The sequence below is a fragment of the Coregonus clupeaformis genome, chromosome 9, assembly GCF_020615455.1.
Source record: "Coregonus clupeaformis isolate EN_2021a chromosome 9, ASM2061545v1, whole genome shotgun sequence".
Classification (NCBI taxonomy): domain Eukaryota; kingdom Metazoa; phylum Chordata; class Actinopteri; order Salmoniformes; family Salmonidae; genus Coregonus; species Coregonus clupeaformis.
Window position 1 is genome coordinate 5,791,398 of NC_059200.1, and position 15,098 is coordinate 5,806,495.

Here is a 15,098-nt window from a genome sequence, read left to right on the forward strand (position 1 = left end):
TGATAAAATGCAATTGTGTTTGTTGTCTGTAGCTTATGCCTGCCCATACCATAACCCCACCGCCACTATGAGGTGTGGGGGGGGGGGGATTCTGAAATTGAATTTTGCCCCCCCCCCCCAGTTTTATCATTGGAATGTGATACAAAACGAGGCAACGGTATGCTTTAGGACCATGCGGACGCCTCCGAGCAGTCGGGTAGGCTAAAACCAAAGTTGCGCCCCTGCTTGGAAGCTTTGGATAAATGGACAGAATAATGTAGGCCTTCTGTCCTGAAATGTTACTTTGACATTATGTATTGTAAATGTAAATAATAATGTAAGCAATATATACATTTTCATCCACAATCCTTTAGATAACAATGTTAGTAGCCTAAACAAATGCACCACCTCACCAACTGTTTTTTTTCTTTCACTTATTGTAAATAGAAATCATGTAATATCTTATTGTCACATATCTCAATATTAAACACTTTTTTCAATATTGTATGTCAATAGAATCAATACAACCTATGTCAATCGAATCAATAGAACTACAAAATGTATTTCCAATGCATAAGTGCCGAGCTCCACGGAAATAAAAAAATGCCAAGGAAATAATAGAACCAATGTGTACACTTTTTTAAAATTAAATTACTATTTTAATGTTTTTTGAATTTCCCTCATAAGAATGATATTATTTGAAAAACAATTGATGTTTACGTTTTTTCCGCAAATGCTGTTGGCTGTCACTGAAAGCAATCCTCGGTGACTTTCTCTTTCCCACCGGGTTTTCCCATCTGGTTTGAATCGTCATCTCCAAAAATTGTGAAATTGGACACCTAAGAGTACATTCTTAACCCTTTCTTAGAGATCTCCTTTACATTGTATCCCGTTCGAAATTTAGGACCAGAGTCAGACCACACCCGCTCGTTTAGATCTTAAATGGATATCGCATGTAATTTCAACCCTTACAGGAATTCGAAACAACGCTATTTAAAGGGGATATGCACGGACAGAGGGCTCAAGTGGTGGTGCATTGGATGTAGGAAGCGGTCGTATCTTTCCCTCGCTGCAGAAGGTAGAGGTTAAAAAGCTGTGGGAACGGCTTAGAGGAAAGAGGGGGGCGGGAGGAAAGGGAAGGGGTACGGGAGAAAGGCAGGCAGGGTGTTTCCTTAACTTCAAGGAAGAGTTTAATCAGAAGTTAATAGCTTATTGTGGGCAATTAAAACGATACACCACTGAGAACTGGGAAACAGTAAATTATCAAATTATAAAACACAGAAACAAGATGAGACCGCGATGTTGGGAATAGGAAAAAGGCACCACGGTCTGGAATAGGTAAGTCAAAGTATCCGCTTGCCACCCGCCACCCGCCTCCCCCAATCTTCAACTTGTAAACAACACATTTTCAACGATGTGTGTGGTGTGCGTTAAATATCAATGGAGAAGAGATACTTTGTATTCGTGTCGTGCGCGCGTTCTAGCACATTCATGGCAAGAAATCTGAGCGCAATCGTTCTACAGTCGGACATAGCGAGTCTGAAAAGTATTTAAACTTCAAGCTTTTTATAACAGAGTGGGAATTTTGGGTGTAGTCTAGTGCATGCAATCATAGTTCAGCTGATGGGAAAGGTAAACAATTGACTATTAGGAAATAGACTAGTCTCTCCTACAGTTCAGGCCAAGTGTTTCCCAACTTCTCTAAGGAATACTTGTTTTTCTCCTGAGTATCCTGGAATCCTATTGTTGATAATCAACCCTACTCTACCCTGTTGTAAGATTGTGCACAGTGTATAATGATGTTGGCAGCTGCTAATTGATAAACTAACTTATTTATTTATCATAGACCACCCACCGTGAGTCACTTTATACCAGATTAAAATGAATCAAATCCTCTACCTTGGCGTCCCTTTCTCTGCCATCTGCCCACAACAACAGGGTGAATGATGGAGGGAGAGACAGAGAAAGACACAGCGGAGGAAAAGGAGCGTGATGAGACACAGCTGTCTGCTGGGGAAGAGGAAGGGGCGGGGCGACTTCATCAGAACGGAGGGTCCTCCGAGGACGACCAGGACCTACCCATCATGCACTGGGAGGACCTGAGCCTGAGGATCGCTGAGCTGGAGAAACAGGAGGAGGAGAGGAGAGAAAGGGCAAAGGTCCGAGGGCATGAAGGGAGGGTGAAGATGTTGTGACAGTTCTGAGATCAGCTTATCCTCCCCAAACCCTGACCGTAATAATTATCAGGAACAACACAACACTGACCGTAGATCAAATAAAATAGTATTTGTCACATGCGGCCAAATACAACAGGTGTAGACTTTACTGTGAAATGGTTACTTATGAGCCATTTCCCAACAATGCAGAGATAAAAAGTAAGACAAAAAAAATACAATTGTCAAATAAGGGGGGGGAAAGGAAATAGTAACAATAACGAGGCTATACTGTACAAGGAGTACCGGTACTGAGTCAATGTGCAGGGGTATGAGGTAATTTAGGTAATATTACATGTAGGTAGGGGGAAAAGTGACTAGAAAATCAAGATAGATAATAAACAGAGTAGCAGCAGTGTGTGTGCATGTTGGAATGTCAGTGTAGTATGTGTGAGTGTGCATAGAGCCAGTGCAAGAATGTCATTGAAAAATTTAAAAGGGGGGTCAATGCAAATAGTCTGAGTAGCCATCAGCATTTAGGGGCAACTTAATCCTACTCTCTTTGCTTTATACATAATCAATAATATCCACCGCCATTAGGCTGAAATCTAGAGCCTTATTGACAGTCATGTAGCCCATTGCTATTGTGCAAGCTGAGTTCACAATAATGTCTGTTAAGAAGGTGATCGCAATAACACCCTGGTCCCTGTGACACCATGACATTAAAGCTGAACTTGTCTGTTTGAAAAAGACTGCAGTGATGGGTTTAATGACACCCATTGCTTACACTCTCAACTCCCCCGCTACCACACGTCTCCACCCCTTCCCTCCCATGTCATCCCTCCATCCCTGATCCCTCCCTCTGTTCCTCTCTTTCAGAGTACAAGTGGGTCGGAACAGGGGAGTGTGTCAGGGGGCTGGGCGGAGGAGAGGCAGGGTGGGCTGTGGAGGAGAGATGAATGGGAGGATGAGGAGGACTACGGAAGATGTCGAGTTGCGGTTGTATCGTCTAGGTAACAAAAGTCAAAAACAGTCAATTTCATTCTCAACTTAATTCTGTATACCATTTAATTTACGTTCTCTCTTTTAAGTGTTCATGTTATTTTTGCCTTTTATTTTCTTATTACAGATTCCACAACCACAAAAATCTACAGTTATGCTACATCAACAACAGTGAGAGTGAGGATGATGAGGCGGAGGAAGGGGCTGTCAAAGAGGTGAGCGAGTCCCTCCTGTTTTATAGTATAGCACAAAACTGGGACAAAAACCTACACACATTGCGGCACTCTAGGGCCAGGTGTGAAGATATGCATATGTACCCATGCCATTCTTTTGTTGTGTTTCCTGTTTGCCAGGGTTCTATAGGGCCAGGTAGCCATGGTTACCGCCCCTCTGGCCTGAAGCTGGAAGTGAGGGCCGCACTGAGCGCGCTCAAAAACAAGCTGCTAGCCGAACAGAAAGTGGAGGTGAGAAGGATGGAGAAGTGTGGACTGTGGAGAGAAAGAAATAGGGTTGGAAGAAATAGAGGGAAACAGCGGGCATGTGGTGGGAGAGAGGTAAGGATTGGTATGTGTGAATAATTCCTTTGTGTGTGTCTGTCTCAGCACCTTGCCTGTAGTAGTGTGATCACTAAGAGGACTCATCTGGAACGCTGTGACCTGCAGACCTGCTCAATACAGCAGCTCAACTCCCTCAGGACCTCACTCAACCACGACATACACGGTCAGTAGGCGGTCATTGCATGGGAATTGTGGTCATTACATGGGGGAAAAAAGGTGGTTATTCCTTGGTAATAATGTGTTAGTAAATGAACTGGCAGGTGAGTGCTTGTTGTACGGTTTTTGTGTTTTGGGATCTATATGTATTTGTGCCTTGTTTTTGTGCAAAGTAATATTCTATTCTATTCTTGCAGACCTGAGCTCAGAGTTGGTGGGTCACCTGTTGATAAGGGACCAGCTGAGGACCAAACAGGACGCCATGCTCCTGGACGTACAGGATCTGACATAACCCTGACCCACAGGTGCACAGGACAGTGGATAAAGTGATGCTGTCCAGGATATGCCACTATGAGACTGTCAGAAGTGTTGCCATAATATCCTACTCAACATATGATTCTTCGATAAGGAGAAATGTTGAGGATGAACACTGAGCACTATCTTGGACCGGCGTCATAATGCAATCCATATTACACAGACAGGGAATGGATAACTTTCTCTTCATCATGCCCACCTAATCTTGACCAGCATAATCTTCTTCATCATCGTCATTTTCATCATTAGTGGAGAGAGGACTGTATTAGGACCTGTTTTGATGTACGCATGCACTTAATTAACAACAAATATTTCATATCAGAAAGAGGAGTTGAAGCCATTTGTGATGTTGTTTGAAACATCTCTAATAATATCTGACTCCTAGTCTGTTGCCGGTGGTAAGACAAATCTTATCTTGGGAGAACCTTCACAGCCATAGTTTAACCCAACATTCAATGAGTTATATCATTTACATATCTGAGGGATACCAGCTTTTCCACAAGTTTTATTGTGTAAACATTGCAATATCCTTGACTTACTAATGTAAGGGAATTGTCCACTTACAGCCTGTGTAAAACAAGCTAAGGGGTTACATATTCAGGCTAAAGGGAACTGTCCTGTAACAATTTGGTAGAGAAGCTTCTTTGTTGCTAATTTAGGATAATTATCCTCTTGTATAGTTGCTGATGTAAGGGAATTGTCCACTTATATTGCCTATAAGCCTGTGGGTATTGACATGCATGTTGACTCTTGTGATATACCTAGGTGGTTTGTGGCCATAACTATAACTACCACCAGCATAGGAAACCACAAAGCTGCTATTGGGTGATTCAATGCCAACAAAGGCCGAAAAGATTTTGGTATCTCAGATTGTTCTGGCAATTCTCACATAGAAACTTCATTGGGAGGAAGGATGTTTGATAGGCTTTTTACATTTGTAACACAAAACATTTTTTTGTGAAAGTGGCCATTTTAGGCCCTTTCTAGACCTATACATGCCCCCTGTAAGACCTAATGATCCATGAACCGTACATGATAAAGACAACACCTTGGTGTCATTATTCTCCTAATAGTGTGCTATAAAATATGGAGTATTGCTACATTCTGAAATACAATATTATTTTGGGTTCTCTACTACATTTAAAGTTAATACATTTTATGTACGCCATCAACACAGTGAATGGGAAAATGGATTCAAAGGGAACTGTGATTGGTTAATGACCTATGTCAATTTCTATGTATAAAATTGATCATTTCTTCAAAAGTAGCAGAGCGCCCACTCTGGAAATGTGATGTGTTTGAAGATGTCTAAAAATAAGCCAAATCAAAAAGGGTACTTTTGAGATATTAATAATTATATTCTTTATGTTGAATAAATTAATGTGAACATTTTTATTTCAGAATATAGCCATACTCCATATTTTAAAGCACACTATAAGGAGTATAATGACACCAAGATGTCTGTACCATGTACGGTTCACGGATTATATGGTCTAAAAAAGGTTTGTGATACAAATGTATAACGTTTTTATGTGAGAATAGCATGGGAATTGTGGTCATTTGAGATATGAATAATTATATTCTTTATGTTGAATAAATTAATGTGAACATTTTTATTTCAGAATATAGCCATACTCCATATTTTAAAGCATACTATAAGGAGTATAATGACACCAAGATGTCTGTACCATGTACGGTTCACGGATTATATGGTCTAAAAAAGGTTTGTGATACAAATGTATAAAGTTTTTATGTGAGAATTTCTAGAACAATCTGAGATACCTTAAAAAAAAAAAAGGGGCCGTGCCGGAGTGGAATCGCCCTATTCCATCCACTATGTCTAGGTACAAGATACTTTCCTGACCATGTGACCTCACCAGGAACAACACCAGGCTCTAGTTACTGACCTAGTCTTTCCTGTTCAGGTCATATGGTCTAGAAAAACTCCTGGCCATATTACCTTTTGTGCCTTGACCAGCAATTATTATATGTTGTACTTTCACATAATTGTGTGTATTTGTAGTTTTATGGAAGAATGAACTGTGATAGCAGATTCATAGCCATAGGAAAGGGATGAGTGCTCTGAAGTAACATTGAACTTTTTTGTCTCTGAAGTATTTTTCAGTATTCACTTTTTAAAAAATAATTTTGCATTCAATAAACCTTAGTTATTTCATGTTGTGTGTGTCTGTGATGCTGCTAGCACACTATACAATATTTCCATGTATTTGTTCGAATCTATAGTGTGTGCATGCGTACGAGCAAGCAAATGTGTGTGTGTACCATTGGGTACCTTCAGTTGACTAGCTCAGTACTAATGATTTAGACGACAAAAATAGAGGGAGAGGGAGGGTATTGACGAGGATAAAGTAAAACAGAGGGAGGAGGGATGGTTGAGCAACAGAGTCAGGGATGACTAACCCGCACCAGAGGAGAGAGAGAGAGAGCAGGAGGAGGAGATGAATCAAATAATAGAGATATGAGTGTGTTAAAGGTGAGTGGAAGTTAATGTTACATATTAGCAGTGTTTTACTGAAGAGCTCATTGGCTATGGGACAAAAGTAGAAGAGAAGAAACAGGCTGGTATATTTTAAAGTGACAAACAAAGGACAATACATCTTCTATATCACCAGAAAACCAGGTAAGATATTATATTTATACTTTAAACCTAACACATAATACTGTATATACTCTGCTGTAGACATTGCTTTGTACACACATTAAATATACATAATGTGAATTATTTAAACAATGTGAAAATATCAACACCATCACCACAAACATACAGAGGATGATGAATAAAGAGTTTCCTTACTGTTGTAATAAAACATTTTAAATTATATAAATACCCCATTTCCACACATTCTTGATTTTACAAAATGGTTAATATGTTCAATACACATAATTTGAAGGGTTGATAATTAAATGTTGCAAAAACATTGCAGTAGTAGCGCCTGCAGCGGCTTGTATTGGGTTTCTGTTCTGCATATCTGTCTGAATGAATGGATATGAATTATTTACAGCGCCAGCGAAGGTCATAGGAGGAGGACCCTGTGTCCATCGGGACCAAGACACATTTAGCTGCACCTTCCCATGAAATACACACCCCCCTGCACCAAGAGGTAATGTGCTCCTTTAAATGTTCCAATCCTCTTGTTATTAGAAAGAGATACATGTGAAGGCTTCTGGAATAACTAAACCAAGTTTCAACCAATTATCTTCCACTGGAACCAAGGCCATGAGAGAGTTCTGTGTGATAAACACTCCCAACATGGAAGATAAACATGAGGGAGGTAAACACTGAGCACATAAACAGCATTTTCCAACTAATTTAGCATTAATTTACGTGCAAACTCTAAAGACAACATACATACAAACACACACTGTGCACAACAGCACACAAGAAGAACCCACTGTCGTTGGTCCCATTTCCATTCTTAACACTTAGCATAAACTTTCAAAATATGTCACATTCTTGGACAGTGGATCAATCTACTCCAAAACATGGGCTTGAGTGTACTCATGGTCAAAGTGGATCAGATATACAGCATGTATGAATGGAGAGTTTCCGGAAGAGTGTGTTACTGATTGAAGAGCTAATAGACCGAGAATTGTCCATAATCAGCTAAATACATTCCTAGTGAGTATTTCCAAACCAAAGCACTTGTTTTCTCCCTCTTGCACAGAACATTCCTTCCCTCAAACTATCTGCAAACCTGGAGAGTACAGTTTAGAAGACAACCGCACCTGAGAGAGAGCAAATGACAGGAACACTAGACAAGCAGAAGAATTTGCCCCAAGGAAGGCTTGATGAAAAAGGAACATGAGACGCTGCAGAAGAGAGGAAAACAACCACAGTCAACCATGAGTATAAGCCAAGCTTCCAACACCACAGAGAGCACATCTGTGATAGAAACCCTCTCCTCCTTCACCCCACCACCCCCTCTCTCTCCCTCCCCCTGCAGTATTGACGAGTCCTACAAGTACATCTTCCTCCCTCTCTGCTACTCCCTCACCTTCTTCTTCAGCCTGACGCTTAACTCCATTGTCCTGGTGCGCTCCTGCCGTCGCTATGGTGGCTGTCGCCACGGCAATGCCCCCCGCCGCTGGACCACGTCTCTGATCTACATGGTGAACCTGGCAACCACGGACCTGATGTACGGCCTGTCCCTGCCCTTCCTGGTGGCCAGCTACATGCTTCGAGACCGCTGGGTTTTTGGGGACTTAATGTGTCGCCTGGTGCGTTTCCTGTTCTACTTCAATCTCTACTGCTCCATCTTCTTCCTCACCTGTATCTCCGTCCACCGCTACCTGGGCATCTGCCACCCCATGAGGACCATCACCCTGGAGAGCAAGGGGGCCGTGAGGGGGACCTGCGCCATGGTGTGGGTGGTGGTGTTCATGCTTACTTGTCCCATCTTTAGGTTTGCCCAAACGGGGTATGTGGTGAGAGGAGGAGGTGATGGAGGGAGGGAAGGAGAGCGGGGGAATGGGTCTGAGGAGGAGGGGGTTGGAGAGGTAGTCGGTGGTGGTCCGAAGGGGTTTGTGAACTGTTGGGACGATGCTATTGATAAAGAGTTTGCAGACTATGTCCCGTACGGCCTCGTCCTGCACCTATTGGGATTCTTCGTTCCATTCACCATCATTGCATGGTGCTACTCCCAGGTAGTCAGGACCATCTTTAGGACCCTGCATTCTCCATCCAGCTCCCAGGTGGGGGGAGATGAGGAGGGAGGTGGTGGGGGGTCAGAGGGGCGCAGGGAGAGGACGTCCATCTCCATCTCCAGCTCACAGCACTCCCATTTCATCCGCAGGCGCCGCAAGTCCATCAAAACCATCATCACCATCACTCTCCTGTTCGCACTCTGCTTCCTCCCCTTCCACGTTACCCGGACACTATTCCTGCTCCTCAGAAGGGGTCAGATGGGAGGATGCAATGCCATGAAGACAATCTCTATCTGCTACAAGGTCACTAGGCCACTGGCCTCCTGTAATGCCTGGTTGAACGCTCTCCTGTACTTCCTCACTGGAGACAAGAGTGTCCCCTGCTGTGACATGGCCAGTCGGCATGACCACCACCGCAACCCCTCTCTCTGGCCACTGAGGATCCTGACGAAAGACCGAGTGGGAGAGAAGGAGGAGGTGAAGGGAGTAAAGAAGACGGAAAAGGAGAAGGAGAGGGAGATTTGTCGGGACAATAAGTCAAAGTCTTCTGGGATTGTCTTTTAGGAGATTTTACGTTCAGAAAAAATACAGCATCGTTTAAGTGTACATTTGTGTGTGTGTATTTTTTGTATGGACATTTCTATTTGGGACACTTGGTAGTTTTGCACTTTATTTCATTTGGACTTGTTAAATTTGTTACTTTCTAGGTCGGCATGTTGACATTAAATGCAGGTCAAGTTATCATTGTGGTCTATTTCTTGTTTGTGTTTAACTTTATTTGTGTGATCACCGGCCAACAAAGACTGGTTGTTAGGGGGAGTGTCCTGTGATAATTAGCCAATCCAGAAGGTTAATGATCCTCTCTTTCATCTGGTCCTCTAACACTGCACATTGCTTAGTCTGACACCCTCGCACATCTTTAAACTCTGTATTAATTTACAAAACATGTCTGTCGCTCTTAATCACTCACACATTATTGGGAAGGCGCACACACACAACCTCCATTCATACATTTCCCAGTCATGACCCTCCCTTCACCCCCCTCTCCAGGCCAGAGGACAGCTGGTGTATAAAATGTGATGTTGCAACAACGCAGGCTGGGACAGTAAGTAGCTCTGCCCCTGCTTATCAGCAGCCAGTGACCCACGAAGCCTGGACCACAAATATTATTGCTGACTGCTGTCCCCTCCCCTGCCTCTGTTAATGGAAAAGCGTGTGTGAAAAAGATGTAGGCATAGGACCAGTAGCAGCAGCCAGCACCAATAGCACAGTCAGAACACTCTAAATTGCAGTGAATCTCCTTCATGCAATATTCTATCTAGCCAGGGAGAGGCGCTGTTATCACAGATGACGAACTAACTCTATTTGGTGGAGGACTATGTTGTGAAATCTTTCAATTAGTTATATTTTGATAAATAGTTACATTTTGGGGAGATTTTGTCGATTTCGTTGAGGACGCAATGAACAACTTAACCGGAGGATGCACATTTTCAACGATCCATATGTTTTGTTGAGGACAGTGCTGTTTTATTCTCTGACTGATTAGCTACTGTAGTTAGCCAAGTTGGAGTGTTAACGGTTAGCTACTGTAGCTAGCTAGCTAATCCTAAGAAGTCACGTCTCCAGCTGGCCGCCTAACCTCATTTCCCTTAAAAGTTATTGTAAGGGATATATCTCTCTAGTTGACAGTGTTGGTGAAGTATGTGTTGCTTGTTTAGCCTTTGTGCGTCAACAGGAATTGCGTTTCTGAGTACTTTATAAGGTTAGCTAGTTACGAATAGTCGCTTGCTGTAACTTGAGCCAAGTCTGATTTAATCTAACAAAAATGAGATAGAGGGAAGACACCGAGTACATTTCCCGCTGATTTAACTGCTCTGAATTGGACCGAAAGGTTTGTGTGTGAGGCCTGCAGGTCGGGCTTTCACCGAGCTAGAGTAGGGCCGTACGCCGCCTCTGAGCGCTCCTAGGCCAGCAGCTCGCGCTGCTAGTCTGGAGGCCGGTGATTTCAAGAAATGGAAGGAATGGAAGTGGACCAGTGCGCATGCGCAGCTCCCGGGAGCGGAGGCGGGGCTCTTCGTAGATCGAACAGCGCCCCCATGATCACGAGTGTCAGGTTAGTGGAATTGATATTCTACTTGATTGAAATAGAATTGTCTGTCTGTCATTTATGAAATGAGATTTTTGCAGTCATGTTTGTAATATGTCTGCCTTGGAATGATTCTGATTATTTTATTGTTTGTTTCTCTCCATGTAACAGTGATGGTATGACAGTGTTCAGTCCAACTATTTCAGGCCGGTATCGACGGAGCAGTGTCTCTGTCAACCCCAGCTGTCCTTCTCGGGTAAGTGAGTGTCTGTGTGTGTCTTCAGTCAGTCTGAGTTGTTGCTGAAATGCCTTTAGCGTTGTCTGATTTCTAAATCTCCATGTTTTTCTTTCAGTCTCTGACTGACTGTCTGTGATCATTCATTATTCTGTCAGTTACGCCGTCAACAGGAGACCGACAATAATACCTCCAGTCTTGATTCCACAGGCCGTCCCGCTGTTCCCTTTCTCATTGGGTGGTGAGAGACCAGACCACAAAAGGCAGGTGAGGACAAGGTTAGGGATATTGTGGGCCTCTCTCCTCTATGTGTGCAAATGCCTGCCTCTGAGTAATGATGCTGGTTTGAGTGTTTGTTTATACATTAGCCAGTGTGTTAGTACAGTTCTGTTTGAAGTTATCTTATGTAAATGATCACATTGGTGTTTCAGTGTGTGTGGCGCGCTGTAGTATGTGTGTATGACCACTGACTGAAAGTGTGTGTATTTTTTTTTTCAAGGAAGAGAATATGGAGATGACACTCAGGGGGAGTCTTCAGAGACTGAGGTAAGGTAGTGACACACACACACACACACACACACACACACACACACACACTAACTGTGTTTTCTCTCTTTTGTTGTAGTGCTTCCAACCTGGTCGCTCCTCCTGTCAGTCACTGGCATGACCATTCATCAGGGGTGAGTACTCCCTCTGTGTTCTGCACGTGACTGTAGTGCTTTGTCATACCAAAGCATGGAGAGGATTGATGAATAAATGGATGGATAAAGAGGCATCTCATATTTGCTTATATTCGTCCTTTCTTTCACAGGGATTACATTTACAGGACAGTGGTGTCACACCCAATTCGTCCCCTAGTCCAACTCGAAGGTTTAGGGGGTGAGTTGAGTTCCACGTTGCATGGCAACTTGAGTGCAGATTCATAGCTATCCTATGATTGTGGACTTACAATTTAACAAAGTGTCCCTTCACCGCCAGGCCTACAGTCAGCTCTACTGTGAGATGGCCTGCCCTGACTCCACTGAAAAGGAAAGGTAAGAACGGTGCTTCAAGAATGGTGCTTACTTTACTCAGCCTTGGTGTGTGTGTCTGTGTCCTCTTTCATCCTGTCGTTCTGTCATGTAGGAGGAGTGGAGTCTGATGGCCCGCCGAAGAAGCTGTTTGTTGCTGGGGTAACAGATCCTGTTCACCGAACTAGTTACACAGTCAGGTGAGAACTAGACATACTCAGATACACAAACTCTTGCACACTTGCGAATATGGTGCTAGCTGCATCTCTTTTAACCTCTCCTTCTGTTTCCCCCCACTCTCTCTCTCTCCCCCCCTCTCTCTCTCCTCCCCCCTCTCGCTCTCTCCCCCACCCCCCCGCTCTCTCTCCCACCCCCCCTCTCTCTCGCTCTCTCCCCCAGTGTGTCTCAGGCCTCTGCAGACTCTCCTACAGGTGGTGTGTCTGTGTGTGGTGCTAGTCCCCAGGGTAGTCCCCTGTCCCTGTCTCCTCCCCCCTCATTCACCTCTCACCACCCCAATATCTAGAAACCACAACACCAGCAGCCTATCACAGACCAGGACTACAGTCAGCCTATCAAGAGTCCTAGATTCTACTCAATCAGCCTATCAAAGCGCTCCTCTCCCTCAAATCATCAGAGCCTTGGGGATACTCATCATATTCCTTGGCTCCTGAAGTAATCATATCTTGAGTTGTAATCAAGATAATATATAGATGTTACACAAAGACTGGCACCTGTGCTTTGTTAATCAGAAGGTTGCATGAAATGCCCTGCCAAAGGAAGTTGGGGGGTGAAGAAACGGATGACAATGGGAGTGCATTTAGAAAAATGTTTGAGTAACTTCTGGACTCACTCTTCGCTGTAGTTGACATGTGGGTTGTTGTGATATCCAATGTCATTGTCAACTATGGTTGTCATTTTTCTTGTTGGGCTTTTGTTTATATCATTTCTAAAGGTGTTACTGGTACTGTAAAACAGAATGAGTTCTTCCAATAGTCCAGAAAAGGCCTTGTCCGAAGTTGTGTTCAGAGGTAACAGTGAGGGCACATTGTAATCCCACTGAACGTGACCCAATAGTCCTGTATTCTTTCATAGTCCAGAAGTAAGCGCTCAAAAATGAGACATGAAGACAGGGTGTCACATCGGACTGTCGAGCCAGCGGTGGCTCAGTTTGTCTATGTGAATAGTGTATTAATATGCGAATACTGATATAAGCAGGGCTGCCTTTAAGGCAGGACTGGGAGTGGGTTCTCTGGCTGAGGGGGTTTGTGCTGTATATATAGAATCCCCAGGCAAAGCTCTGCCCAGAGGACCCACCCAGTCCAGTCCTGGCCTAATCCTAATGAGAGATCTGCGTGGATACTGGTACTTCTAATTTTCACATCTGTTTTTGACATGACATCAATACACGATTTTTGCAAGTCTAAGTTAGTATGAATATCTCCAGTTAGGATTTGACCCTCAGTTCATACTTCCTCATTAGTTCCCTTACTGGTTCTCTCCCAACTGATGCCTTAATCAGTTTTTGTAGCTGTGAGTTGACGAAGGAAGTGTGTGTTCCTGGAAATCAATCACCTCTTTTGACAGGTGTGTGTGTACTTTAGTTTGATAGAAGGGACCTCGACTGGTGATCTCAGTCCTCTGGGCAGAGCGTGATATTACCCTTTCTCTACATGAGTACTACTTTATAAAGGGTAGCCTGTGGGGTGTGATCACATTTTCCCATTGATTACATGAATGTTCTTGTTTGACTTCTAATGTGGTATGGTTGTACATGCTCAGAACCCTGGTAGATATTGTGAAATATCATTAAGTGACATCAAGGGTATATCATGCTGTTTGGGGTTGATGTAATCTATTGGAAATGTGTGGTTTTTAACCCCATGCATGAGTCTTTGTGACCTCCAGACCTTTTGACTTGTGAAATATGTACAGAGCTGCTTAGGGAAGTGTCTTATACAAAAACAAATAATGTTATTGATAGTAACTATGTGTAATACTCTTCATTCAAATGCCCTTTCCAGAGCTGAGTTTTACAGCAACGGACAGATTTCTCTCTCCAAATATCGTCTCCTTTTTGTGGACGGAACATTCTACTTCCAATTTAAGATTTTGCACAGTATTAGTTTCACATTATTAATCAATATTGCTGTTACATGAATGGGATCATATCCTGATTTTAAGACATGCTGTTGCATTGTATATTTGTTGCTTAATTTGCTCGCTTCTCATCGGGTCTCTGTCATGTCTCAGAGAAGTGCTTAGGTCAGCAAGGGTTGAGGGTCATCTTCTGATCTTAACCCCAGATTTAGATGAAGAAACTTAATTTGTTTTTCCTCAGTGACAATCAGTGAATTTGGAGGGAAATAAAAACTCCAGTTGTTGTTTGAGTTCTATTCATGTTAACTTGTTGTTCTCAATAATGTAGTTAGAATCTTTTGGGCCAAAGGAACCAATCTATGACGCCGGCATACATTGTTTAAATTGACAACCAGCGTCACAGTTTCATTTCTCTCAAGGGTGTATGATTGAGACCCTAATGTAGATCATCAATCAACTCACATTGCCAAACCCAAATTATTATCTTTCATACACCATGTACAGAAAGATAATGTGGCTTTCGACACATGTATTTTATACTCTTTCCTAAGTATGGGAAGATCCTGTAAATGCATATTAGGTTAAATGACATGAACATCAATAGAAGATGATCTCTTATGTCATATCATAACTAACTAAATGTTAACTTGCAAGTAAAACATGCCATCAAATGGCACTAATATTCAGTGGTAGTTTCACCAATCCCATCCTGTTGCAGAGGATGAACAATATAGGGAGGGAAATACATTTACGAGTTGGAGATGATCTGAAATATTTAAATCTCCTGTTGATGTTCTATTGCAGTTGACCCACAGGATTAGCATGCCTTATCAGCAGTTTTCC

The 15,098-nt window shown here is 42.9% G+C and overlaps 3 protein-coding genes across 4 annotated transcripts; all 3 read left to right on the top strand.

The window, feature by feature from the left end:
- Positions 1-823: 823 nt before the first annotated feature.
- On the top strand, positions 824-6,338 carry LOC121573611 (schwannomin-interacting protein 1). 2 transcript variants are annotated; one of them, XR_006002072.2, is made up of 8 exons: positions 824-1,317; positions 1,918-2,138; positions 3,012-3,145; positions 3,262-3,349; positions 3,488-3,598; positions 3,737-3,854; positions 4,045-5,664; positions 5,886-6,338. XR_006002072.2 is itself a non-coding variant. In XM_041885720.2 (7 exons), exons 2-7 carry the CDS (start codon positions 1,923-1,925, stop codon positions 4,137-4,139), a joined length of 762 nt encoding a protein of 253 aa, XP_041741654.1. In that variant the 5' UTR covers positions 824-1,317; positions 1,918-1,922; the 3' UTR covers positions 4,140-6,338. The 2 variants fall into 2 exon arrangements, 1 of the variants encoding a protein (XP_041741654.1); XM_041885720.2 differs by having other exon boundaries at positions 4,045-6,338.
- A 246-nt stretch (positions 6,339-6,584) lies between these two features.
- Positions 6,585-9,549, top strand: LOC121574342 (P2Y purinoceptor 3). The gene is made up of 3 exons (XM_041886958.2): positions 6,585-6,803; positions 7,186-7,284; positions 7,849-9,549. The coding sequence occupies exon 3, from the start codon at positions 7,973-7,975 to the stop codon at positions 9,389-9,391; it is 1,419 nt and encodes a 472-aa protein (XP_041742892.2). The 5' UTR covers positions 6,585-6,803; positions 7,186-7,284; positions 7,849-7,972; the 3' UTR covers positions 9,392-9,549.
- A 600-nt stretch (positions 9,550-10,149) lies between these two features.
- LOC121573613 (P2R1A-PPP2R2A-interacting phosphatase regulator 1) lies at positions 10,150-14,545 on the top strand. The gene is made up of 9 exons (XM_041885721.2): positions 10,150-10,940; positions 11,085-11,169; positions 11,359-11,415; positions 11,648-11,694; positions 11,774-11,828; positions 11,960-12,027; positions 12,127-12,182; positions 12,274-12,358; positions 12,558-14,545. The coding sequence occupies exons 1-9, from the start codon at positions 10,840-10,842 to the stop codon at positions 12,679-12,681; spliced, it is 678 nt and encodes a 225-aa protein (XP_041741655.1). The 5' UTR covers positions 10,150-10,839; the 3' UTR covers positions 12,682-14,545.
- The last annotated feature ends 553 nt before the right edge of the window (positions 14,546-15,098 follow it).

Bases quoted from the DNA above. Each gene is read 5' to 3' on its own strand.
- LOC121573611 (XM_041885720.2), top strand. From the start codon at position 1,923: ATGATGGAGGGAGAGACAGAGAAAGACACAGCGGAGGAAAAGGAGCGT. The intron at 2,139-3,011 runs GTCCGAGGGCAT...CCTCTCTTTCAG, and splicing joins AGAGGAGAGAAAGGGCAAAG to AGTACAAGTGGGTCGGAACA. The intron at 3,350-3,487 runs GTGAGCGAGTCC...CCTGTTTGCCAG, and splicing joins AGGAAGGGGCTGTCAAAGAG to GGTTCTATAGGGCCAGGTAG.
- LOC121574342 (XM_041886958.2), top strand. From the start codon at position 7,973: ATGAAAAAGGAACATGAGACGCTGCAGAAGAGAGGAAAACAACCACAG.
- LOC121573613 (XM_041885721.2), top strand. From the start codon at position 10,840: ATGGAAGGAATGGAAGTGGACCAGTGCGCATGCGCAGCTCCCGGGAGC. The intron at 10,941-11,084 runs GTTAGTGGAATT...TCCATGTAACAG, and splicing joins CCCATGATCACGAGTGTCAG to TGATGGTATGACAGTGTTCA. The intron at 12,359-12,557 runs GTGAGAACTAGA...TCTCTCCCCCAG, and splicing joins CGAACTAGTTACACAGTCAG to TGTGTCTCAGGCCTCTGCAG.